The sequence below is a fragment of the Melospiza melodia genome, chromosome 11 (assembly GCF_035770615.1).
Source record: "Melospiza melodia melodia isolate bMelMel2 chromosome 11, bMelMel2.pri, whole genome shotgun sequence".
NCBI lineage: Eukaryota > Metazoa > Chordata > Aves > Passeriformes > Passerellidae > Melospiza > Melospiza melodia.
In genome coordinates, this window is record NC_086204.1 from 20,365,143 (window position 1) to 20,392,475 (window position 27,333).

Here is a 27,333-nt window from a genome sequence, read left to right on the forward strand (position 1 = left end):
TTCAAAATCATTAAGAATCCTGACAATGGTACCAATCTTTATCAGATTGAAGTGGAAGATTTGTTAAGAGTAATGAAGACAAGAAAGACGTGTTCAATATTTGTGTTCAGTATTTAAGGAAAAGACAGACAATTGATGATACTCTATGAAGATGATAAACTACCAAGCAACAAGAAAAGAAAAAAGGAAAAAATTAAATGGAAGCTACTAAAGTAAGAAAAGTAAGAAACACTTGTGTAGAAAACTTCAAGTAACTTGTATCCACGAGTTTTTCAAGAGCTGACTGCAGAATCTCCAGTATTATTATTGCTGCTTTTTGCTAAGTCTGGGAACAACTGGGAAGGTTCCAGAAAGCTCAAAGAAAACGTATGTTGTGTTAATATTTAAGAAGGATAAACTTAATGACCTAGATAATTACAGTCCTGTCAGTCTAAAATGGATCTGGATTAAAGTAATGGAATGGCTGACAAGGGACTCAATTACTAACTAATTAAAGAGGAGAAATATGCTAAATGTCAATCTAAGTGCAATATGGAAAACAGATACTGTCAAACACATTTGCTGGCTTTTTTTCCAATTGTGAGTACAAGTGAAAGACAACACTGTTGATACACTTGGAATCTATATGGCATTTGATGTGGTATTCATGACATTTGAGTTAAGAAAACATGGTAATACAAAATTGACATGTCTCACATTAAAGGAATGGAAAACTGGTTAACTGACATTTCAAAATGGCAATTTAAATGGGGAATGATCATAGAATAGGTATTCTGCTGGGATAGCTTTCTGGGCATACACTGGTTCACAATTTAATCAGTAATTTAGAGAAAAACACAAAGGTTCACAGAAGACTCAGTCATTATGGAAGAAATTGGTAATAAAAACAAAATATCACTCAGACTATTGACAAAGTATTACTGGGTGATCTGGTGTAAACTAATAAAATACGATCCAAATGTAAAGCCACAGGAGCAAAAGCTTCAGGAGTTTAGCTGCTATTCTATGGGGGTTTGAAAGCTCTAAGAGGGCTAATTCAACAATTAAACTATTTTTTTACTCGATTATCTGGTCCTATGACAAATAGTAAAATAAACTCACATTCACATTCCACGTCACTACTATTATGTCTGGTGGATGTACTTCAAGAGTAATATATCCAACCATCCGACATGGAAAAAGGCTGAAATGAATCCATATTACATCATGCTACTAATATGCATTCAGAGCTCACACTGTAATGGGTCTGAAGTGAATATTACGGTTAATGCAGAGAGTATGCCTGAAAAAGTAACACAAATTCTTAACAAGCCCCTTGGCAGCACATCAGACATGAAGGACCCTCAAAACTGAGCATGTGAAAAGCATTTCTTCCCTTTATTGAGTCTTATTCTTATCACAGAAATACTTTTTTCATTTCCTGGTAGCTGACAAAATATAGCCCAGTTCTAAGTGGCGCATACCAGAATCTGGCCCAAAATTAGGTGCTAACAGCTGCTGCATTACATATGCCAGTGCTGACAGATAAACCCAGAATCTCCAGTCCTTCCACAAACCCAGCTACTCTACATATGTTTACTTCAGCACATACAGACCAAGATATGATTTAGAGATCAAAGCTGTTGCTTGTTAATCATGTTCTTAGCTGGGAACAGGAAAATAGCAAAGTTAGAGACCAGAGGTTGAATGAGTTCTAGTTCCTCTCCTCCCTTAGCACCACGGGGTCCACTGGGGAACAAAAGTTATGTAGGTCCCCCTCACACTCCTGTCAGCAAGCACAGGTTTGCACCTTTTCCTGAAATGTGGTCTCTCCCCCACGTTCTAACTTACACAGCTCTCAAGCACATGCTCAGTGTCCACTGCTGGGGTTCCAGTGGCTTCACCCCAAGACATCTATGCTCTGGCAAGGACGTGCCCTTTATGACCAGGACCCAATGGACCTTTTCCACAATGTGCATTTGTGCCTGCCATGTGTTTTTACATACAGAAATACAATCATGAGTTATTGCAAGTGTAGGTTTTGTGGCTGAGTTTACCCAGCATTACTGAATATTTTTAGGGCAAAATTTCTTTAAACTGTGTACAGCTGATTTATAATTTCTAATGATTTTATAAATATTCTTATTTTCATATTATAATCTCTAATCATCATGTCATAATATTATAATTTCTAATGATTTTATAAATATATATATATATTATTTATTCCAACACTTATGAGAAAAAAGATCTTTGTTTCCTTGGGTTCAGTGAACTGACAGATATTATTATAGTGGCATATACATAAACAAGAATAAAAGTGTTTTGCACAAAATCATGCATAAATTATGGCAGACAATTGGAAAATTGTATACATTTATTTATGTTTTAAAATAATCCAGGCACAATTTTGCAAATACACAGAAGCACATTCTCCAAATGGGAGCAAAAATTAAGTAACATATAGCAAAAAACACATGGCAAAACATACAAAGTTAAGTATAAATGGTATGAAAGTTTTTCTTAGTCTACAGTGGTATCTGCTATCAATACACTTGTCAGCATAACAAAAGGCAACCAAAGAATACAAGTAACAAATTGTGTGACATGAACCACTTAAAAAAGTTTGTTAGCAGCACATAGTAGCAACTTTCTAAGAACAGAAGAATGCTTGCACACTGTATATAAATGCATATATGCACACATATACAGATACAACTGGAAGGCCACAAGAACAAAATTACCCTGGGAAAATGATTAAGGGAATTTTTATGCGTCTTGCAGTATATAAAAACAATGCATGCATTAGCAAGCACCCAGCATGTTCAGGATAAAATTACATCCACGAGCAGAATCACATTAACTCTTCATCAAACAAAGCACTTACCATGCTGTACCCATACTGGATCACTTTGTCCTATATCACACTCCTGATTTATGGAGCACATTTGGATGCTAAATTTAGGAAGAATCAAGAGCCCTTGATTCCCATAGTCTGACAGGAGGAATCAGATCTCAAATTTGAAAGAAAAATGCCCATGGGAAAAAATACCCTTGCAAAGCCTGAGTTATAGGATGGTCTAGCAGGAATTCCACTTTCCTGTGGGACAGTGCAGTCCAGTGGCCTCACTTAATGAGCTTTAGTTTGCATGATGGAGAGTTCCTGAGCATGTGCACCAGATTCCTTCTGGATGGAAGCAAAGGATGTTCTCCAATCACTAGTGGCATTCAGCCCCTGGGATCAAACTAGAGATAAGTGTGGAAATCAGGTCCTTAGCACCAACAGTTTCAGGCTACAGATCCCATCCAGCTAAGCTAATTGTTTGCTAACACAGACACAGGCTTTGGAAATACACAGAACAAACATTAATCAACAAGTACTATAAGCTGTATTTACCATGTAGATTAGTCTTACTTGTTCTTACTTGCCCCTGCCTGACAAAAAGGGACCTTCCCTACAGAGACTCACTGTGTTTGCAGACACTCAATGTGTTTGCAGGATCTGTGTATGAGGGGGTAGAGGGGATCAGCCAAAAGAGCAGTGAACACACAATTTGATTCTCCTTCAACCATCTTCAGAAATATTATTTTCAGTAGCAAAACTATTAAAAACTCTGCAGGCATCTTAGCCAATCTTCAACATGCTCAATTCCCATAAAAAAGATACTCCCGTAAATTGAAAAAACTTTGGGATCACTGCCCTCCTAACCTCTTAACAACATCTGTGTCAAAAAAGTCATTCCCAAGTTACACTCAGGATGTGAGATTTCCTTAGAATAGAACATAGAATTGTGATTGTGAGTGCCAGAGTAGGTTCACTAAAGCAAGCTGAACTATTTCTGATATTTCAGTGAAAAATGTCAAATTTAGTAATTATTTCCTGACTGGTTTCAACAGTTTATTTGCTGCCAGCTGCTAATGGCATTTACAGAGCTCCAGCAAAGTGCTCTGGGCAACACATGATATGAGGAAAAGAAAAAGTACTACTTCTGCTGCTTGAACTGAGTTCACACAAAACTTACATTATTTATTATAGTGGAGAATAAAATGTGTAACATGTTATCATGCATAATACATGGTAAGAACATGCATCAGTTCAAGTTTACAGTCTCTTTCCAGTAAATTAGAACAGCAGTGGCAGATGTTGACAGCTACATATTTTGAGGAATTCCCAGAAATAGCAGCAAGCAATGCAAAAAAAGACATGAAATCAGCTGTTCAGGACACTCATGAAACAGTAACTCTTTGTGTTACTGTTAAGTGATATCTTTCTAGCTATCTTATTCCAGGAAACTGAGTTCAGCACCTGAGGCGAGACTGCTGCAGGCAAATCCCGCTGCTGCCTGGGGAGTGTGTCCCTGCCTGTCCCTGCAGCCCCAGGGCACATCCAGCACTTGGCTGCTCCACAGAAGGGGAGGATGGGCAGGCTTTGAGTGGATCTCAGGCTGCCTAGGTCAGATGGAGAATTCTTCTCCACTGGGGCTGGAAAGGGCCCAAAGCTGCAGCTGGGTGGGGACCTACAAAAGCTGGGGGAGCAGCCCACACATGTTAGCATGGCTTCCACAGAAGTCCTGCCTTTCAATGGAGAGAGACCTTTTCTTTCTCCTTCAGCCCCTATTAGAGGGTTTGCCTAGGAGACTCCAATCCAGAACAGACACACAATCTTCTGCAGATTATGCTAGACAAGGTTTACAAAAAGCTTCCTCCTTCCCTATGACTTTAGGTACGCACATCACAGCAATAGCCAGAAAAATATAAATCAATCTGGTAGCTGGCTTCACTCCTCTATGGTTAAGTTTCATTCCTGTGCATCCTCTCAGGAAAAAGGGAACAGAATGAAACACATCTGTTGAAAATGAAATGTTTCCTCCCCAAAGGAACTAAATATAGCCAGGAAAACCAGGACTTTTAAAAGTAAATATATGACTGCTGCTCACAGTACATCACAATGCCCACAGACAGCTCCTGTGTGAGCACCAAGGCTCACTCTTGTGGGTACCCTAAAGTTCATCATGAATACACCCCAGGCTTGCTCCAGCACAACTAAAGACACACTATTTCTGACATACATGCAGAAAAAAAATACAGCAAATTCTAAGCATCAATATGTAACATGTTTCTGATTTTCTGCTCACTAAGAGCATCATCCAGGGATTACTTAATTCTTACTTACCTGCACATGTCTTCTGGTTGAGCATCTGTGCTCTGCTGCCAGCTATCTTTGTGTGGGGTCCTATTTCAGTCCAGCCCACTAGCAGGTGAATAATGGAAGACCATCAGCATCAGCCCTCCAAGAGTTGGATGAGCTTCTCTTTATTAATTCTGCAAAGCATTTTGTGCTTTGGTACTTCCCAGACAAAACACTGCTTACCCAGGAGTGCAAGGATTTCACGGGGGTAGGTGCTGTATTCCTGAACTTGCCAAAGCCACTTCCATTAGTTTTGAAGAGAGTCCTCAGAGATTCCTAAATCAGTGAGTGTTCAGATAACTTGTGCCAGGCTGACTTCCTCATCCCTGGTGGTGTTTATGTGCAAATAGTTAACAACAGAGAATTTGCCTCCATTTTTTCCTGTAAAGGGCATGGCTTTCCCACTGCTGATAATTCCTACCCAAGAGAGTAGGACAATTATTCTACACAGGAGCTAAAGGCCTTGAAGAAACGGAACACTTTAGTAAAGTATTTCCAAGAGAGATCAATGGGTACTCCTTGCCTAAAGCACTTCAGGGGCATTTTTTAGAAGTTGGAACACCATCTGCTCCTTAGTAGAGCTCTCCATAAGTCCTTCCCATTTACTGATGTGACTGATAGGAGCAGTCTGCAGATGGAGCCTCCCAGCCCAGATGGAAAGGGAATTTGGCTGGATATATAAACTAATTTTTTTCTTTCTGAGAAGAGGCCTTGGTATAAGCAGAAGGATGTGATCTGGACATCTAATAGGGATGAAAAGGTTGGGATGATGCCTGTTATGTCAGTTTGGAAAGAAAAAGCAACACTATTTTATTCAGTCAATTATCTATGAATAGTAATTAGCCAGTCAAAAAGATAATTTAAATCAAATTTTCTGTTCCTATTTAGAACTTTCTACTCTGAAAACAAAACTCAGAAGGTAATGCAACATAAAATGTAAAGTATATTTACATTTAAATGTTTATTAAAACCAAGCCATTTATGCTTTTTTTATGCCTTCCCCTCTTTTTAAAAAAAGTGTATTTAAATCCCCCCTACATTTTAGAAGAAACTTTTGATGACTACTTAGCTCACTGATGGCAAAAAAACAGAGGCCAAACTATTTTTGAGTATTCCTCTCTTAGCAGCAACATGAAAATGCATTTTGAAATCCTCAGGTAAACTCCCTGCTTGTTTTATACTCACGAGTAGTTGATTAAAAGAGGACTGCTTGAATGAATAAGCAATTAGGATATGATTACATTCAGGTAAACTGTAGTAGTTTTATCTTAAAGAATTAATAAGTGATTCTCAGCTGATTTCTTAACTGCTCTCAGAAGGTGAACCACCAAGATTCCTTACACATCCAAGTACTGATTATTCTTTCTTTAGTACCACAGCTGGTTTTTAACAGATTTCAACCAAGTAATTTCTTTGTAGAATCATCTTTAACACAGTGGTCACAGTTACTTACTCATACAATAAAAATCATGTAAATATGCATTTAACTTATGCTAAAGACAAGCTCATTTAAATAAGGGAACTGATGTTCATTTTTTCTAGTATGAATGAAGCTGCTGCAATGTTTCTAAAGCGGATCTGCTCTAAGTGCAAATCCAGGCAGAGAGTAACACCTTTACTTTGCTCTGTGACACCCAAAATCTAATTGTGTTCTCAATTTTGTGTACATTTAGATGTTCTTAGAGCTGTATTTTTCTTAGCTATCCTTTGTGATAATGTTTCATGCAGCATGCAAGCATTCTTCAAAGAGCTTCAGAATGAAGCACATATTTTACAACACGTTTATGGTGAATTGGCAAGTATTAATCATCTTAAAAACTTTCTCAAGCTGAGAAACCAGGTGAACAAACTTAGGCAGAAGAATCCTTATGCTCACTGGGGAGAAACACCCAGGGGGACAAACACTCTGCTTCATGAGGACACTTCCATGGAACTCTGTCCAGTCCAAACAAATTCCATGTGCAACACTTTCATAGCAGTTTTCTGTTAACCCAGAAACCTTCTAAATACAAGTTCAATTGGCTCATGTTCTTCCCTCAAGGGAATGACCAGATTTCCCAGGCTGCCCTGTAAAATATGTCTGGAACATTCTTCCTAATTCTGCGCGTCCTGAATTTTTCAAATTCTGCCTTACAATTTTTTATTACCTTTCCATATATCCAGACACCTCTGTGAACTCAACAGATGCATGGTGATAAATCTGGTTTTTCTACTACAGCTCTTCTTCCTACCATGACCCTTTTTCCCCTTTTGATTTCATCCCATGTTGTATCAGCATGCAACTGATTTAAACTCCTGGGACAAGAAACAGTCACTTCTAATTACTTGTATGTCACAGCATTGCCTGTAAGCTTCAGACACTTAGGGCACCTTTTCTTCAAAGTGTTATACAAATAAGTTGAAAATGGGACTACTCATCTCCACATCTCAAGAAAGTCAGTCAAGAAAGGGAGTAGGAAAATACTATTGTTCTTCTTTTCTAAACAGGAAGGTGAGACATAAAGTCATGCCAGAAACCTGGGACAAAGCCTGTGTTTGAATATAGATGTTTATCCAAGATCATAAGCATGGCCCCAGCCTTTGTCTGACAACCAGAATGAATACTTAGAGTACTAAAGAAAGCAGTGAAAGCTGAGCTATATAAAAAAATAAAATCAGAGAGCTGCATTTATGGTAGAAAATAGAAGGAGAAACACAGATGATACCCTGGAATCACCTACAAACAGGAACAAGAAACCAATGATCAGGAGGAGGAATACTGATTTCCTCCCCATCCTATGAGTTGCAACAGTTGATGAGAGAATATATATGCAAAGAACATATAAAATATAGATTTATATATACAAATATACAATAGGAAATAGTCAGTATACAAATACTTACATGTAAAAATAGTTTTTTACTTTCCCCTTTTCTTGATTTACAAAAGCATACAAAGTTTCCTGTTGGTTAATGTTTAAGTAGTGTGAGTAAACCCTGTGTGACATGTTCCACACATAATTCCTTCAAGTGTTCACAGTATTGGCTATTACAGTGTTGAATCTGACATTCTCGATGTTAAAATATTCATAGGACACATTCTAAAATTAAAGCATTAGTTTAAATACAGTTTAAATAAATCTCACATGTGTATTTGAATTATGGTCATAATACAAATGAGTCTGCTGCAGTTGAAAACTTTCCATGACAGTAAGCTTGGAAATACATACTTAAACTAGAGATGAGTATATTTTAAGATTCTTGAACTGCCTTTTAATGTGCAGATAATACTGTGAGATGGGGAGTTCTTTCAACTTCATCTGAAGAAATGCAAGCTGATAGAACTCAATATTACAAATTATCCTCAGTAGGAAAGCGGATGCACAGAACAATTTGCCATCAGAGCCAGACACGTTGTCACTTTCTTCAAATACCCAACAGACAAGAATAAATGACAGGTACCATTGTTTTTGTGTTAAGAATAAATGATCTGGAGCATTCTGCATCAGGAAAGTGCTTTAAATTAAATTAAATTAGTCCTCACAACTCTCTTGTGAGGTAGATAGACACTATCCTTGTTTTTAAAGATGGAGAAACTGGAGATCTAAAATAAATTATGATGGCTACATGGGAAATACTGTCAAAATACTGTTATTTGGATGTTGGAGCAAGTCAAATGCACAACTGGAGTAAATGGAGATATTAATGAGACAACTTTGCACTCACCAGCTTGGGTACTGACAGGAGGCTTGGTACAACAGCCAAGTTCATCATGGGCTGCAAAACACAATCTTTGCCAAGTGCCATTCTGCTGGAGCTGAAGTGTGGGACAACAGCTTCAAAAAAGCACAAACTACGTTGTCCCAGATGGTGCAGACTGACCAAGGTGGAAGGAAGCTGCATTTCAGAAGTTATGAATTAATCAGGAGCCTTGAGTAGGTAATATCTTTTCATTCAACAGTTGGGTACAGTTCAAGAACCATGCTTAGCTCATCTCTAATTTTACCATATATGCAAGTGCTCACAATAGACTGTGTATCAATATATTCAGGTGTTGTTTTTTTTATTTACTCCCTCCTGGACCTTGGAGGTCTGTATTTTACCTCACATTTCTCTTGTTGAAAATTTCTACTGATACCACAAATGGAACTAGTGCTTTAGTACAGCAAATGAGCTACAAATAATAATTTTAAATATCTGAGATGATGGACAAGGACCACCATGCTCTCTGTGTGCACCTGTATATACAGGAAATCTCATCTGTCTTTAACTGCTCCTGCCTTGAAGTAAAATCCAGTTAAAGTATAAAGTGCATAGTGTGGATTAAAACCCTAAGAAATAACAAACACTGTGTCTGCCTTCCACAGATGATTAATTTTGCTTAACAGCTGAACCACTACCCTTTTTGTCTTCTGGTTTTTAGTTTAGTGTTACCTAGGCTGAGAAAGGCCAGCCAGATGTAAGCAAAACTATTGTAAAAGTGAGACATTTCTGTAATATGCTGTTAAGGGAGAGTTAAGTAAACCAGTATCAAGACACTGTCCAGTTGGGATGTGTAAATATTATTGTGTGCTTCTTGGCCCACTTTGCAAATACTTTCTTTTCTGTGATAAACCTGTGGCCTCCATATGGAGCATTTTCATGGAGAAAGTATTCCTCACACTCGTCTCTTCCTGGCTCGTAATAGTGGTAGGGAACTTTGCGAAAGCCTTCTGACCTAGGGAGAAGAAAGATACACTTCAGTACTGTCTTCCAGAAAAACATAAATCTATAATACACCTGAATACAAGATACAAGCATCATGGCTTGGATCAGCAATAGTGTGGCCAGCAGGAGCAGGGAGGCTGAGACTGTGCCCTGCTCTCAGCATTGCTGAGGCCACACCTCAAATCCCGTGTTCAGTTTTGTGTCTCACTACAAAACAGACACTGAGGTGCTGGAGTGAGTGCAGAGAAGGACAATGGAGCCAGTTTAGGGTCTGGAGCAAACTCCCACAAGGAATGACTAAGGGAGCTGGGAGTCTTCATCCTGGAGTAAAGGAAGCTCTGGAGGGACCTTACTCTTTACAGCTGCTTGAAGGGGGGTTGTAATGAGGAGAGGGTTGGTCTCTTCTCCCAAGGAACAAGTGACATGACATGAGGAAATTGATTCAAACTGCACCACTGGAGGTTCAAATTGGATATTTGGAAAAATTTCTTCACCAAAAGGGATGTCAAGCACTGGAACAGGCTGCCCAGGGAAGTGATTGACTCACCAGCCCTGGATGTATTTAAAAGATGTGCAAATGTGGCACTTGGGACAGTTTAGTGCAGACTTGGCAGTTGCTGGGTTAACGACTGGACTCCATGATCTAAAAGGTCTTTCCCAACCTAAACAATTCTATGAATGATCTGAATTCCTGTCCATGTGTCAGCACTTGAGCTCCTTTGCTAAGCTGTTAAGGGCTTTCATTACATCACAATTTCTAGGAGTCTTCCTAAGGCAGAAGAAGCTCAGTGTATCTCTCAGCATACACTCGTCTTACCAGTCAGTGAGAAGCTGATGGGCTGGCTCCCATGGGCACTGCACATTTTGTTTAACCTGTGATAACTCAGCCCACAAGGCTCCCTTCCCAACCAAAGTCTTCTCACTGGATAGTCCCAGCTGTTGAAACTGGTTCTTGAACTGGCTGAACAGGGCAGTTATAAGAGTAACATCCAATTTAAGTGGGTGATCCAGTCAGAATCACAGCTTAAAGGGGACATCCTTCTCTGCTGCCAACAGTGCTACCATGCTGTTGGCTGGTTTTTCATCAGGGCTATGCTATGCCAGCTTGGCTGAGCTCTCTGAGGACAACCTTAGTCCTGTCACCCCTCATCCCAGGGTGCCTACTGTGTATTTTCATAAACAAAGAACAACATATGTTCATTCTGTTCATTCCATCTGGATGACTCAATCAGTGAGATCTGCAAGTTCTAAAAAGTCAGCCTCTAATGTTAAGATATCCTAATTAAACAGCTGTGACTCAAATTCTGTTGTTTGTGACATTTTTTAGGTTCTGCCAGCAATGAGCCTCACACTGGAGTGACACAGAATGTGGAGTGAGAACCTGCACAAAGGCTTGACTTTAGGAGCTCATGATTCACTGGACTGGTTACATGCAGGGCTTGGGCCAGCTTAGGTACAGAAGAATAGAGGTGTATGTGCTAGTACCATACATTGTTCATGACATTTCCTGATTTTCTGAATGAAAGAGGAATAGTTTCCTCTTATATTTTTCTACCATACACAGTAGATTAAAGTATTTAACTTGGACTTTTAAAAATTGTGTTTAGAGTTATACTTCTGGCCATAGGATTAATCCACTGTCACTGTAAGGTCACCAACAGTAGTTGGTTGAAATTTATGTCAGTTTATGGCGATAAAGCTCACAGGACTTGTTTTATTATCTAATTAGAACCCTCTACTACTCAAAACAAGCCATACATAACCAAGAAAGTTCAAGTAGGTTGCTCAATGGTAGTGAAATGTAATTTCAGGTAACTATCCTGGGCTAATCATTTTATTCCACTTCCAGGTGTATTTGGTATTCAGAAAACAATGTGTTAGTTTTTTTCCTCTATAGATTTGTTTTAGCAATGGAAGCAAGTACATTTTATCAAAAGAATATGAGCATACCTTGTTTCCAGCTAATTCAGAAACTGCAAAAGGTCTTTGATTAAAAATAGCTCCTTATGACATCTGATGTTAGATTTTGTAAACGTTTTTATTTTATCAACAGCACATGCCATATCAGGAGTGAATATGCCGACAATAGTGTCACATCAGTGCAAAACACTGGGAAATGACTGCCTAATCCATTTTTTGGATTTATGATATTAAAATCAATTGTGAAATTTTGACAAGACATCAGAATTGTAGATGCATGAAAATAATTTTCTATGATCTTACTTGCAGTAGGTGTCATTTATCATCCCATAGACGTGAATTCCATAGCAGGCATCCATAGCCAAAATTAAGGTGAACCAACCCGTGCTGAGATATGAACCTGACTGGACTCTGTAAAAATAAATAGACAGAAAACAAATTGCAATGAGAAATTATCAACACTTTATCAAAGAAATAAAATCCATTGCCTGGGACAAAAGGCATTAAGCAGCTTGACAATCTGTCAAAACCATACAATTACTTTGAATTATTTATAGATATGCTCTCATTCTTCCCAGCTTGGGGCCTCCAGCTATTGTCCACAGGGAAAAAAAACATGTTAAATATCTGAAGTCAAATAATGCATCTCCAGCAAAACAGAAAATTATTTCTTTTCACATCTGAAAGATAGCAATTAGTGGAGTTTGTAAAATGAGATAAGTTTACCAAAACACAAAGTACTGTTGGAATTTGTGTTGTGCTCATATGAGTAGGGACGGTTTTCTTCTGCAAGCAAAATCTTAATCTACAGTGGGCTACCCTCAACCTGAAAATTCACACAGTAATGAAACTTCCATGGATATTTTGGTACAAAACCATCTAACAAAAGGTTCTGAAAACCAAAATTCTGTGCATATCCCTTTACCTAATTTTGTGTTATCATTCTTTGAGCTACCATAGCAGAGAGAAAACCACAAGAGGATAGTGCCCAGATTGACAGTCTTTGCCCAAATGACTAGATATATTCAATCAGCCCAGAAGTATAACCTGCACCAGTGAGAAAAATTACATGTGTAAGGATTTGGCTCACAGACTGGTTGTTTGAGCAAACACATGCATTGTTAACCATAAACCAAATCTTGTTGGCTCTGCTCACACAAATGTTACCAATGGGGGACTGGGAGTCAATGGAGCCCATCTTAACAGAGCACCTCAATAGAGCTGGGTGTGAGTGAGAGGAGGGGATACATGAGCTTTCTGCCACACCTGTAAGCTCAGCTTTTGGGTGTGGCAGGGAGCAGTCTGCTCTCCATCCCAAGTTAAAGCAGCCTAACACTTGCACACAATTAAGTTTTGCTGTAAAAGAACTCCCAAGTAAGCCTATGTGCAAATCAGTTACTGCCACCAACAAATTCTTCTAAAAACATTTTCATCTTGGGCTAGGAACAAAATTTTCATGTGAAAAAAAAACCCTATAGCAATTTACCCAGCCTATAAGCCCCAACCTCCCTGTGAGACAGAAGAACCAACCTCAAGTGTTTTTTTCCTGGTTCAGAGCAAGAATGTACTCCAGTCTCCTGCCTCCCTCCTCCTGCATCAATATATCAATCAGTGGTTTTGGCACAGATTCTGTGTTACATCCTTGCTCAAGCTGAACCAAATAGTACTTAAGACAATAGGTGAAAGAGTAGTTGTACAACCTTTATGATGACAATTACCTGGCACATAAAGGTCTGAGATTCAAATTCCTTCTCTGTGTAATACCTTTTATTATGGATACTAGAGAACCTCCAAGAGCTTTATGCTCATAAAGAAACTCCAGTACACTCCAGTTTAAATAAACCTATGATTTTTTAGTGGAAAACTATTGCCTTAATTCCCAGAGTTGAGTCCAAGAACACTGAAAGTAGTTAAATATTCTCTTTCTTGCCCATGTCTGTCCTCCTTCATGGTTGAGCTGGTGTGAACTTCTATCCCTGACTTTCCTGATATATCCTTTCCTTTGGGGAAACAGCTAAGTATCTGTTTAGCTGCTTTTGTAAAGCTCATACTGGAAATAATAAATAAAGGGTTAACTTAAAGTGAAGAGCAACAAGTGGAAACTAAAGGCAGGGTGTCAAACACCCAGGTTTCATTAGGACGAAACCAACTGTAATTGTGCTGCTTTTTTGGACACCTTTATAGCCATGGAAGTGCACAGCTGTTTATCTGCCCCATCAGGATCTTCATCTCTTCAACCAGAATGTTCTGCTACTGTCTAGCAGGGAGAATTCCCAATCCAATTCATGTTATGTCAAAATAACATTCTGCCATGATAAAAGGCTGCATTGCTTCTAACTTGCTTTCTACTCTTGCACCAGGAAAACACTGGCCTTGAGCTTTCAAAGCATTTTAGAATCATAATAACCATTTATAAGAACACGATGAAGATCAGGACCCTTTCGATAATGGAGGTTTATTGGAGAGCACTATATTGACAGCAGCATCTGAAATTTGCTATACTCAGGAGGAAAAGGGAATTTTAAAAAAGAATTAATCAATATTTCATGTCTTGTTTTAACACCATTGGACCTTAGTCCTCTCATCTATATACTGCACTGGCAGGATAAATAAAAACAGCAGAGTGAGTTCCCAGGTACCTTCCCTGGGAGATGAAGTACATGACAGAATACAGATTATATACTTTAAACCAAAGCACTTATATTTATCCATTTTTTCCTCTGAAGATACACGGGGGTACGAGGGAATATACTTAAGTAGTGGAGATTCTGGATGATTTGGTAACACCTTAGAATGCAATCTGATACCATAAACATGCTTTCAAAATTCTAATGAAAGCAATATTAGAAATGCGAAAACAATTTTAGCTGTCCCTAAAAGGCCATAAATCTCCGAATACCTTTTAAAATATCATCTCATAAAACTGTAGTGCAAAGCAATGTCTCAGCCCTTGCTATTATGCTAACACTGTGCACTCAATTTCCCTCTCTACAGGAGAGTTTTACATGTTTCTTGGTCAGGGGGTTTTGAGACTCATTAGAAAAAGAGTTCCTCTTGTTACTGTAATTGCACTCAAATTTCAACTTTTACACATAGGAAATAAAAAAATCCTCCATTTATGTGTAGCATAAGGCTATGTAACCACACAAGTCTGGGGCAAGGAGGACATTAATCCCAAAATAAACAGGAGTTTGTTAAACATCATCTGCAGAACTACAGCAGGCAGATATATGGTGATATATGTATGTGCAACAATCCCAAAATTGTTTCCTATGGCTCAGAGAGACTTTTTTTCATAGTATAAAATTAACGGGGCACCAGATCTGGACAGGAAATTGTCTCAACAGCTCAGGAGAAAATAACGCACTGTTTTTCAAAATACACTTTTAAAAAGATGGCTTTGCTTTCAAGACATGATTTACAGCTGCATACAGCAATAAAAAGGCAATGCTCACAAAAAGTTACTTTGTTTACCTTAAAAATGAAACGTTATTTCGCACACTTCCTACTTTATTAGTGGTCTTAAAGAAATGATAGTTATAGGTTGTAATTCATTCTACTAAATACCATCCACCATTTCAGAAAAGTACACAGGCATATGGTTAACATTAAAGACATAAAAAGACCAGTGGACTCAACTTCGTTAAAATGCTTGAAACGAAGTATATGCTTGCTTATCTTGCTCTTAGTGAAGGTTTAAGTGCTTAAAATGTCATTATTTAATCTCAGAATATAAAAGTAAGCTCCAAGATTAATAGTTACTTGAAAGTTTCAAGTCTCAAAACATATAATTTGCATTTTTAGTAATGCCTTCCATAAACTCCAGCAGAATGAACTGACTAAAGTTTCTCACAACATGTTACAAAGAGACTTGCATTCTATTTTTCAGAAGAAAATAGTAAAATGCACTTTTAGGATTGCTAGAGTTGTAATATATGACACATAAAGCTTTAATTAAAATTTAATTTAAATAAAAGCAATTAGACAGGGCTCTTCAGCTTTAACTTTCCACCATTTCAAAAAAAGAATAAGAAATCGACATAAAGAAGATGAAATAGAGAATGTACCCTAAAAATGTTGGCAACTGAAATTCATCTTCTTTGACATCTATAACCATGCTTTGATGTAGGCTAAATGAAGAAAAAACTCATTCTTCCTGTCACTGGGGGTAAATGGAAGAACATAAAATATTTTCTTGGTGATCCAGGGCAGGTGAGTTCAAACTGAGTAAAAGTTTTGTTGTCACTTGAGTTCTGATTTTAGCACAAAATTCCAGGAAGTTCTTTTCTTCATTCAATTGTTCCAGGATTTTTTATGTGCACAATCAATTTTAGTTCTATGGTTCAATGGACTGTAATTTCCAGTGGGGACTTCAGTGGTAAAAAATAAAAATGAAAATACGTTTGTGAAGGCAGAGAAGATGTCTACACAAGCAATTGCATGTCAATCTGATTGCAGAAAAGAACTTAGAAGTCTATTTTTTAAATCTTTTGGGAGAAACTAGAGATCACAGAAGGTCAATTAAGAGTGTTAATTAAGATAAAACCGAGGAAATTTAGTACTTCAAAAAGCTATTAATTAACAGAGCTTGCCAAAAGCATTGGATAGACACTTTTCCTTTTTGACTTAATTTCAAAATATTGCAGTAAAGCAAAATTCAACAGTGACAGATTGAAATGACAAAATTCTCCAGGCCAATTAATTGACAAAAAATATATCCTTTCATAAAGGCTGTTTATGGAATCTAATCCTCAGATGACTCTCCCACCAAACTACTGAATCAGCAGCAGCTTTATTTGCAGCAGCTTGTCAGGCCTCTTGATTAATAAATAAGTATGAATAAGAGTATTGGTCTAAATAAAAGACCTATAATACACAGAGTAGAGGCTTTATAATGTGAGAGGCCCTTCCAACAAAAGGGCTTGTTAAAATGATTCAAAATAAACAGAAATATTTTCAAAAATATGTCAGAATTAGGTTAGGCAGTGTTCAGGTAGAATTGTCTCTGGTACTTCTCTGTATCTGTGGTGCATCAAGAGACCACTGATCCTCTGGAAGGGGTCAGGTACTCTGGTTTTGCCTGGCACTCTGTCACCTGCCCTGTGTCAGCCTCATCTGTGACAGGTCCTTGGGAAGGAGGGGAGAAGGTACAAGTCCCCCCTGCACTCCCTTCTTAAAGACAATCGCCTCTTTTTCTCCCCGGGTTTCTCTGGGTTTTTGCATTGCTGAATCACAGTATATTTCCTTACAACTAAAAATACAGGAGGTTTATCTGCCAGCAGATACTGGTAAGCCACTACCCAATTCTATACTAACCAAATTATTGCTTCCATTGCACTTGTGTTGACTGACACTTCTCTTTTTTTTCTTTTTTTTTTTCTTTTTACAGAGTACAGCTGCTGTAAAACTCTTCTGCTTTGCCATATTAAACACCCACATTCCCCAGGTCACAGTTTTGGTCTATGCCTTTCTCTTCACATCAGATGTAGGTTTGTAAATGACAGATTGGAATGAGTTGGCAGAAAAATGCACCCACCTCTGAGAGAACAGCAAGGCTCTCACCTCTCCCCTGAGGAGCACATACCCTTCTCTTGCCAGAGAGCTGTTTTTCTGAGAGGAGTAAAGGAAGCACCTTTGGTACAGGAGAAGGGCAAAATTCTAAATCCTGAAGAATATCTGCCTTAGCCTGGATTTATTTCTGTTTTCTCAAAGACATGGTACTTTGTTGCTAATTATTTCATTACATACTTTCTGAAGTAAAAAGAGCACAAGAAGAGCAAAGATGATACAAGCACAGAGAATTGATTTTAGCTGGTAAAAATGGTTGCTATTTCTGCATTATAAAGATCCCTGTTAGGCAACCATTTATCATAATTATTCATTCTTTTGTACTTGTGTGTGTGTGTGTGAGTGTACACACGTGTTTGCTCTGCATTCCATAAATGTGCAGGACATCTAATAACAAACAGCCGTGCCCTTCTAGCAGTGAGTGAGCAGACTGTCTCACACATCCTGCTTCAGGTCATTCTGGAAAGTGAAACATTTATACATGGGCAGATGCTTTATTAGCCATCATGTATGGTTTTATGCAAAGCTCAAACAAGTGGAATGCATTATGAACAGCACAGACCACATTCCAGATTCAGGCAGTGACTGTGCCCAGCAAGATCTACCTGGGTATGGAGAAGGGATGCACTCACAGCCAGCCCAAACTCTTGGTAGATCATCCCTACTGTGAATCTTGAAAATAAGCTGCAGCTGGGTGGCATACTGTTCAATTAATCTCCTGAAATATTCACTTTCTGATTACATTAACACTGTACCAATGGAACACGGGGACAAGAGTCCACTTCAGTTGAGTTTACTACAAACCTGCAGGCAAGGCTACTCCTAGGTCACAAACTGGCCCACAAGAATCTCTCCCCACAATCTGATTTAAAAAGAGATGTAACAATTAAAAAAACCCCATGTCAAAATGGCATTGAAAAAAGACAGGAAGGACACTTACGAATGATCACAAAAAAGAGCAGAGAAATGATGGCTTTGTATTTAACTACATCTAATTTTAAAAACACCAAAACTATCTGCTTACTATTTACTTATTATTTTGGGCAAGACAGGCAAAATCAACATTAGAAATAAGGACTAGTCTGTTACTCAAGTACAGAAATAGCTAAGACATCTGCTTGGGTATTTAACTTATGGATTTATTTCCAATATTTGTGTTGTGTACATTTTTCTAATTAATTTCCTTTCTTTCTTTGTCTATTTAATACTCCTGGAAACTTGAAACAAAGAGGAAAAAGAGGGAAAAAACCAAGGCAGCAGCCTGAGAAAATTGACTTCTGCTGTCCAAGCTTCTGTAGTTTCCTTATTTCTGATTCCTTGACCTGACTTTGATGCATCTCAGTTCAGTTCTGAACTCAGGCAATGAGACAAGGAAGTTATTTCACCCAGGCAGAGGGCTCCTTCAGACACCTCTGCTGCTGAGCTCAAAGAAGAAAAGCAGAATTCCTGTTTATCCAGGGTGATCACAGAGGGCCAGCTTGGTGCAAAGCACATAGAAGAGAAACAAGACTAAAGAATTATAATTGTAAACTCTGCCCTCCAGCCTATATATTGCACATATTTATTATTTGAATAATATATTATTATTAAACCTGTGGATTAGCAAACCTGTGCTAATCTCTTCAAGATGAATGGCATCCCCTGTAGAGGACATGAATTGGTAGATGAATTTCTTACAGCTACTGGGCTTCTACAGGCTGCACTGAGTCTTCAGGTAAGAACTGTGGTCTTGGTGCAAACTGTTTACAGAACAGTAAATCCCAATTTCAATCTTTTTTCCTTCCCCACTCTCTTCCCTAATCCTTCTGTTTCCAGAAATACTTATTTTCTTGACTTCTCTTGAGTCAAGATTCTTTATTTCCCTTTCTTAAGTACAGGCTGTGGTTGGAGCCACAGCCCATGCTATCGCCTGCACTCAGTTATCAGCAGAAGATGCCTTTTGTGAGTGCCTGGGTTGCACCTGTCCCCTGGGGTCTGCAGTTTATGCACAATCACAAACAACCTCAACCTGCTGCAGCTGCACCGTGCAGGGCTCCACACATCTCCATTTGCACTTGGATTTTGTTGATGAACAAAAATGTATGTTCAAATCAGGACAGGATGCACAGAAATGTCACCCATTACAAACATGCAATTACGTTTAGAACGAAGTCACACAAGCAGGTTTGGGGGCTAAACTGTTGGCATTTTTCTCTTCAAAAATCACCTGAGTAAAATTCATTCTATGCTTAGGAAGACTGCTTATCAGGAAATGCAGCTCATCTGGTCAATGGCAGCAGAGCAGTTGCTCCACAGGACAATTACTTATGCTCACAGTGGTTGAATCAAATGTGGGGTGATGCCAAAATGTCCCTGGTTGTGGCACTGTGGTGTAACTCTGTCCCACTGTTCCCCGCCTCTGACTGGACTATGCTGGGCTCAAGATACTGCAGTGCCTGGTGGCTGTGACAAAGGGAGTGACAGCTGAAAGCCTGGCACACGTTTCAGGGCTGGTGCCACAGTCGTCTGCAGGGCAGCTTTATGTGCTCTCCTCTTCACCAGTAGCTGCATCCAGTTTGCTGAGTCCTGGTTCAATATTTTCACACAGCGTGAAAGGGAGTAGAGAAGGATTTAGATTTTCATCCTTTGTAACCAAAAATGAATCAAAACTAAAAACTGTGCCAAGTGGAAGAAAAAAGACAACAGGGCCTTTTCCCTGCATCTCCATTTAAATCAATATTTGCTGTCTTGGGTCTGCACATTTTTCTACAGGGAGGATATAAACTAAACAGAGCTGCAGTTAATCCAGGATCCCTGAAGAGATTTAATTAAGGAGGCTTTCCCACCCTTTTCTTTTGGTATTAAAGGGCACTCACTACTCCTAGCTGCATATTTTAGTGAAATGTATTGTAGGTGAATACAGAAGAAATTTCTTGATTAGCTCTTACTGTCTCAATACAAGATACTGAAAGGAGTTCATCTAACCTTGTCTGAAAGCAGCTTAAATTTTTCATAAAAACATTTTCTTTTAGATTGGGTGTTTTTTATGTTGAAACTGAAAATGAGATACAACTTTTTAAAGATGTATGTTGTATTTCTGTGACACTGGGATGTGAGCAGAGCCTTTTACAAAGATATTTTGTTTTACTGCTATGGTGAAAATGAAAGAATAGCTAGCATGAGATTGTACTCTAACTCTATTCATTTAAGAGGGAAGAACACTGGACCAGAAACTCAGCTGACAGAACCCACACTGATGTACATCAGCTGATACCCTTTCAAATTTTCCACAGTCTGCAGTCATTGTAATAGTTCAAGCACTACCTCTTTGATATTGATATGGAAAGGAAAGCGATGTTACATTGTTCTCCACACATTTTACATTTATCTGAGAACTTTGCTTTATACCAGGATGGATGCCCATACTAAAATACAAAAAGCTTATGGAGGGCCAGAATGGTAACTGTAAGTTTTTCTTCTGAACAGATAATATTCACTGGAGAAAGAGAACTCAAACTCCACAGATTAGACCTTCATCAGTGCACATTCCTCTATCAACATCTCTTCTCCCCCCAGCTCTGGTACTCAGAAGAGCGTTTCCATGTATTCTAAAATTAATTCCTAATTTGTTGTTAAATTACTAACTGATTATTTACATTACAGTAGCACTGTGAATCCTCACTGTGCAAGGCACTGTACACACATGGCAGTTTCTGAACCAAAGAGCTTAACAGTCAAACACCCAAGAGAAGCAGATTCTTTGGAGAAGGTACCTGTCCTTACCCCTAGCACTGCACCACATCATAGAGCCGTGTTCTCTGGAAGTGCATCCAGAGCCCAGAGCCCTTCTCTACACTGCCTATTTGCACTAACCAAAAGTTCATCTTAGATTATGGAGCATCAATATTTTTAGCAAAAACGAAGCCTTAAAACCAGACAAATTATTCTGATATGGAAAAAGGAGGTAAAAATAGAACTTGCGTGGGTCTGAATTTTAATTCAATTGCAGGAGGCCATAAAGTAACCCATCAGTCAAGCTTTGAAGACTAACTGCTAATTAACACAGATGTTGCCTTCCCTTTTACTACTGTAACTTTCTCCAGATTAACTTTTCCTTAAAGTATAAAAGGAACAAAAACATTTCTCTTTCCTTTTCTTTCTTTTCCTTTTTGATATACATTTTAATGAAGCCCACACACATATATAGGTGTTGTATTATGGTTTAGTATCAATATTTGGATCTTCCTTACTATCTATTTTCCATCAAAATGGATCAAGTCTTTCACTGCTTTCTTAATTAACTAATCTCTGTCCAAATATCAAGAAAGTAACAAATAATCCTTACATTTGAGCTACTGAAACTTCCTCTAACACCTCCACTGCTTGGGTTACATAGCAGGTGGCTTTCTGAAAGGCGTCTTTCACTCATGCACTTCAAATATAGTGTCCCAAATCCTGAGGACACCCAGGATTAGCTTTTTCATTCCCCTTCTGTTCCCCCAAAGTCACTACATTTATGCAGCAGGGTCTTCTGAAGGCTTGATGCCCACAGCCACTGGTTTAAATACCTACCCTGGAGGCAGCACCCTGACTATAGGCAAACACATTTGGCAGAACCAAGATTGGCACAAGTTCTTCTCTCAGATGGCAGCCTTTAGAAAAAGCATGGTATAGCAAACAGTTCAGAAAAGCAGGAGACTGCCACAGAGAACCTCACAGGAAGAGGAACTAGGGGTCACAACTTATTTCCTACTATCCCACTGAACAGTTTCTTCAACACTGGACAATTTCAGAATATATTATTCCAATATTCATTGAATAGTCTGCAGGAGGTTAATAGTACAAGTGGAAGCTTTCAGAAAAATCTCCATATTTATTAGAATGGCAGTTAAATGCTCGAAACCAGAATTTTTATGGCTTCTCTGCTATCAACTGAAGTAGCAAATTAGTTAATTTTCCAAGTCTTTCGCAATCCAGCTTTTTGAGAATAATAAACACAAGAATCATCATACTAATCATCTAGGCAGCTCACTGTCAGTCCAAACTAATGCCTGGGTATCAAGAAAGGTGAGGACTTCAGCTAGCACCAGGAATATGATATTTACAGTGCATCCAAGTGAAGTGGGATTCATGAAGTGGGACAGTGGTCCTTTGCTTTGTAAATAAATGCTCTGATTTCTCTTCCACATTACACTGCTCTTAGTAACATCATCTTTTCAGCAATTCCCAGTATCAGCTAGTCAAGAGTTGGCAATGTTACCATGGAATGGTGCAAGCAAGCAGCTCCTTGAGGGCCACACATGTGACAGGACCCATCAGAGGAGCCTGTGGCTGCTCCCCTGGCACCAAGTTCAGGACATCACAGTTAATTAAATTTTTATCTACAAGATTTGCATAACAAACATTAAAACAAGTTAATTCATTACTAGTAGAAACTGCAACCCACTTGCCACAGTTTAGCTAGACTACATCCTTTTGGCACCAAACTCTAAAATCTAGAACTGACTAAAATCTGTTCTGCGGCTACATTACAGAGAACCTCAGGTAACAGTAGGAGCTACACTACTGGAAGGAATACCACATTAAAAATTTAGAGTTCAATCACATACAATAGCAGAGATAGTGTCACAAATAGCTTAACAAAACAACATAATTCTTTATAAAGCTCATTCTTTGCCTCTTCATGCTATGTGCCTGATAAGCCCTTGCCAACAAAGACATTATACTAATTACAAACTGTAGGATAAATTAAATGATTTATTGATTTTTTTTTTCCCTCCCGAAAAAAATGTTATTTTGAATTCCAAATATACAGTAAAAAAATAAAGCAGAAGCCACAGATGGCATGTTCAGTCCAGACACGTATGAATGTGAATACACTTACAGGGACATTCAATCCATTTAAAACTTTAATCTTTTCCCTGGAAAAATCATTGCAGAGTAGGTTTTATGCAATTAAATTCATTTTTTCCCTGAGCAGAGACATTTAAGGTACAGAACCAAGAGCTGATCTGTTTTAAAAAAACCCTTAGAATAAAGATGATCTTCCACCAATTTTTTTTCTTAATGTCTTCAGGTGAACAAATAAAAGTATGCACATTTGTCATGCAATATTAATGTGGCACCATGTTTGCCTTTGGTATAATTATTATCTACATGCAATCTGAAGACATAAAAGAATCTGAAGTTGTATTAAATAATTTTCTGTATTAACTATCAAACTGCGGTAATGACCACTTCATACCTAGGCATGGAAATAACAAAGGAATCTTTCTGCTTCAGTTCTTTGGGAAGTCCTTTTAAGAACTACTACAAGACCCTCCTTTGTCCTCCATCCTGCAACATCATGAATGTCCTGTAACCATATTGAGAATTTGCTTCTCCTGTGAATATCCTCAGTGTTCAAGTGTATTTCCAGGAAGGAACTGCAGCACTGAGACTGAGCAGAGCACAGCACTCGATCCTTCAGGGGGACCCTCTCATAAATCTATTTTGAACTCCTCTGAAATTCAAAAAAATACCCAGACTCACTGAAAAATGAAGAGCTGACCCAGGCTGATGTTCTCCCAGTCCTTCCTACATGCCCCATCTCCAGAGTGCCAATGCACTCAAGCACTTGGATGTAAACCTTCTGTGACACAGACAATGAAGGTACACGAGAAAAGGCTTAGGCACAACAGGCACCCCCAGGGAGCAGCAGGTTTACTCCCTGCTCTCTCAGTGCCTTTTGCCATTACACCAGCCATTTTGTCCTCAGTCTTGTCAAGTGAAGGCACAACACTTAGGAAAACACATTTCTCTTTTTTTCTGGTCTGCAAGTCAGCATTATCTGATTAGGTCTACTTCCTAGGGCTTGTTCAGTCTCGCTTATCAGACACACTGGAAAATATTTTCAATAATAAGCCAGCAGAAATCTGCCTTCATATCTGGTGTCAGGCTACATATAACAGAAATCTTTTCATTTTAGTTTTAAAGTATTGCTTCATTCAACAAGCCGACTGCTGGCTGACACACAATCTAACCTAAAGGCTATGGATCAGCAGGTAAATGCAGAAATTCTATTAGTTTTCAGACCTGAGGTTTACGCCTTTCATTTCAAATGAAATCAAAATCCTACACATGAATAGGTAAAGCACAGAGTAAAGATCTTTTCTTAAAACCATCCATTACATATTACATGAGTGCAAGGAAGAAAGCAGTTCCTGCATCTTGTAGATATAGTATTTCTTGTGCTCAGTGGCTCTGGCAAGGAGGTAAATAGCAGACATAAAAGAGATCCATTCTGAGGAAAAATTAAAACCATGACCAACATTATATTAGGCAATGTGAAATCCAGCAAAGGTACAAAGACAGGCATAGCCAGATATGCTTGGCATTAACAAAACCTCTCCAAGCTTGTATAAATTGGACTTCCTTACCCAAATCTGATTTTAAAAGTCATAATCAAACTTGTCTATGCTTTAAAGGTTTTGGAAATGAGCATCCTCATATAGGACCAGAAGAAGGAAATAGTGCAAAAGGGCATATTACAAAGTATTTGGAATATTGAGGAGAATATTTCTTTTTCCAAACTGAAAGAAACACCACCAACAAAGAGAGTTTTCATTTCTTTGTTCTTTCTAGAAGCGTACACGCCCAGATTTATATATAAATACATGAGATTTAGGAAAGATTGACTCCTAACTTCATTTTCCTCTTTGCTCTAAAGAGATATGTTCACTGGATGTTCTCAGAGCATAGGCATCAGCATTTTGGCAGACTATATGGACTGAATCCCCAAAATAATAGCAGAAAGCATAATTCACTTCTGGTGTGGTTTTCCTTTACCATGGTGGATCAGGATAGTCTTATAGCAAGAAAATCAATTGTGATTACCTGGTCACAATTATGATCACACAAACAGTGGTTTGGTTATTTTTGCTGTAGGTCCTATTCTGTGCATTCAGTTAAGGAAATTGTTACATGGCGTTGCTAATTGTTCAGGAAAAAACATAGAATAAAAGCATGACTTTTTGTTCCTTGAAAACTTAGCTGTAACACTTGTCTTTGGAGTATGACATTAAACAGTAAAGAAGCTTGTTGAGCTCCCTCTTTTTCATCATATAGGCCTTATATAATATATAAAGCCAGATCTTTCATTTGTACTTTGTGTTTATCTGTATTTTATCTGCATTTTCTCCAGGCAATACATTTGATAGCCTCTAGTTACATTTTGTGGTGATGCTATCTTATAGCTTGATGAGAACAAGTGAGTTGGTATTCTTTATCACAGCTCTTAGCTATTATAATGCACAGCTCTCATTCACAGATATCCCCTACATTTTCTCCAGGAAAAGTAGAACTGTAGGTGTCACACAAATACAATGACATGCTAGGTGGGCTGGCCTAGAGGGACAGCAAACAAAAACATCAAGATACAATGTCCAGGTCCAGCACTCCCTGAAGTCCAGTAAGTCAATTAAATCACATCTTATGAAGAAATAAAAAAACCCCAAACATGATAATTCTTATCTCACAGATTATAACAGAAAGGATGCTTTATCTTGTCCTTCTGACAGATGTAATGGCAGCTCTTCTGATTCTGCACAAGTATTTTTGACAAGGAAATAGTGCTCTGTACTCTTCAGTCAAAGGCTGACCTACATGGTGTTTTAAAAATAACATTTTGTTGTGTTTTACTAAACCAAGGCTGCACAAAGCTAGTATAACATGTAAAATATAAAATATAAATATAAAAGCATAAAACAGAAAATAGAAAATATAAAATAAATATAAAATATAAAAAAACAATTTTGTATGAGGATGACGAACCATGTATCAAGTGAACTCCCCAAAAATATGGGAGATTCTTGTTCAATGCTGGCAAGAGAGGAATACTGCTCTGGAGCAGTTTCCAATGCAATCTTGAATTACCTTGGAAATCGCTCACCTTAGTATTGACCAGATCTGACTACATTTAACTTGTTTGATCTGATGAGATCAGGTTGTATGGCTGCAAGTTTGTGATAAGAAGCCAGTATTAGAAATTACAGATCTCAGAAAAGCAAAGCAAGAAAACACACAACCCTAAACCATTCATATGGAAATTATTCACTACAAACAGGTGGTTTCTTCTTGAACTGCCCCTATAATATTCCATATCCAGGGATCATTATGGAAACCACGTGCATGCACAGAATATTACCACATGAAACAATGAAGATGTCTCACGTCCCCTCCTAGGTTTGCCAGCATTGCTCAGGGGTTTGTTATTTGAGAGCAATGCCATTATCCTTTATCTTTATGCTGTGCAGAATCGCCCTCCATTGTGCAGTATTCATTATTCCACACTTTGTCATGCACTGCCTCTGCACGTGTGAGTAACACACACAGCCTGCACCCGCTGATTTACACTGCACTCACATCCATCAGAGAATTCCTCACCCTCACAGGGCAAAGCAGCACAGTTGCACCAGTTTATGCATTAGAAGATCACAATCTCTAAACGTTGAATGATTTTAGTGGTGACATTATGACTTTTTTTTTCCATCAGTTGGTTCCTAAGAGGATGTAAGAAATAAAAATGTACTTGTGGGGAAAGGAATATAAATTAAACTATTTTATAGGTTTCAGCAATTGTTCAAAAGCTTGAAAATAACAATACAGGTGCAGAGGGAGAAGAGAGAACATCTCCAATTGAGATAATTCAAGTTTGCCATTTACTTGTACAAGTATTACCAGAGAGCTGCTCTTCAACCAGGGAGCTGTCACTTCTCTGAACTTGACAGAAGCTTTGTTCTTTTTTACCTTTGTATTTTTATTTGATTTCTCTGACTGCAGGCAAAGGATTAGTTTGAAATAATGTTTTTTCCCCCCACTGTGGAATGAGTTGCCCACCTCCAACTTGTAAAATACAATGTAGACTAGGCAGACTCCATAACATTTAAATAGAGTTTACAGAAGCAACTAACAGAAAACAAGCAACTGGAGTGGAAGTATTTTGTACAGAGCAGTGTTTGAAAAGATGGTAGATA

General features: G+C 38.3%; 1 protein-coding gene across 1 annotated transcript in view; it reads right to left on the bottom strand.

Moving 5' to 3' along the window:
• Positions 1-2,343: 2,343 nt before the first annotated feature.
• The window catches only part of ST6GALNAC3 (ST6 N-acetylgalactosaminide alpha-2,6-sialyltransferase 3), a 214,270-nt gene continuing 189,280 nt past the window's right edge, over positions 2,344-27,333 (bottom strand). The window contains exons 4-5 of the mRNA XM_063165886.1: positions 12,077-12,184; positions 2,344-9,863 (exon numbers count right to left, since the gene is read on the bottom strand). Of these exons, the coding sequence (XP_063021956.1) occupies positions 9,677-9,863; positions 12,077-12,184 (295 nt within the window). The 3' untranslated portion in view covers positions 2,344-9,676. The remainder of the gene's footprint in view (positions 9,864-12,076; positions 12,185-27,333) is intronic.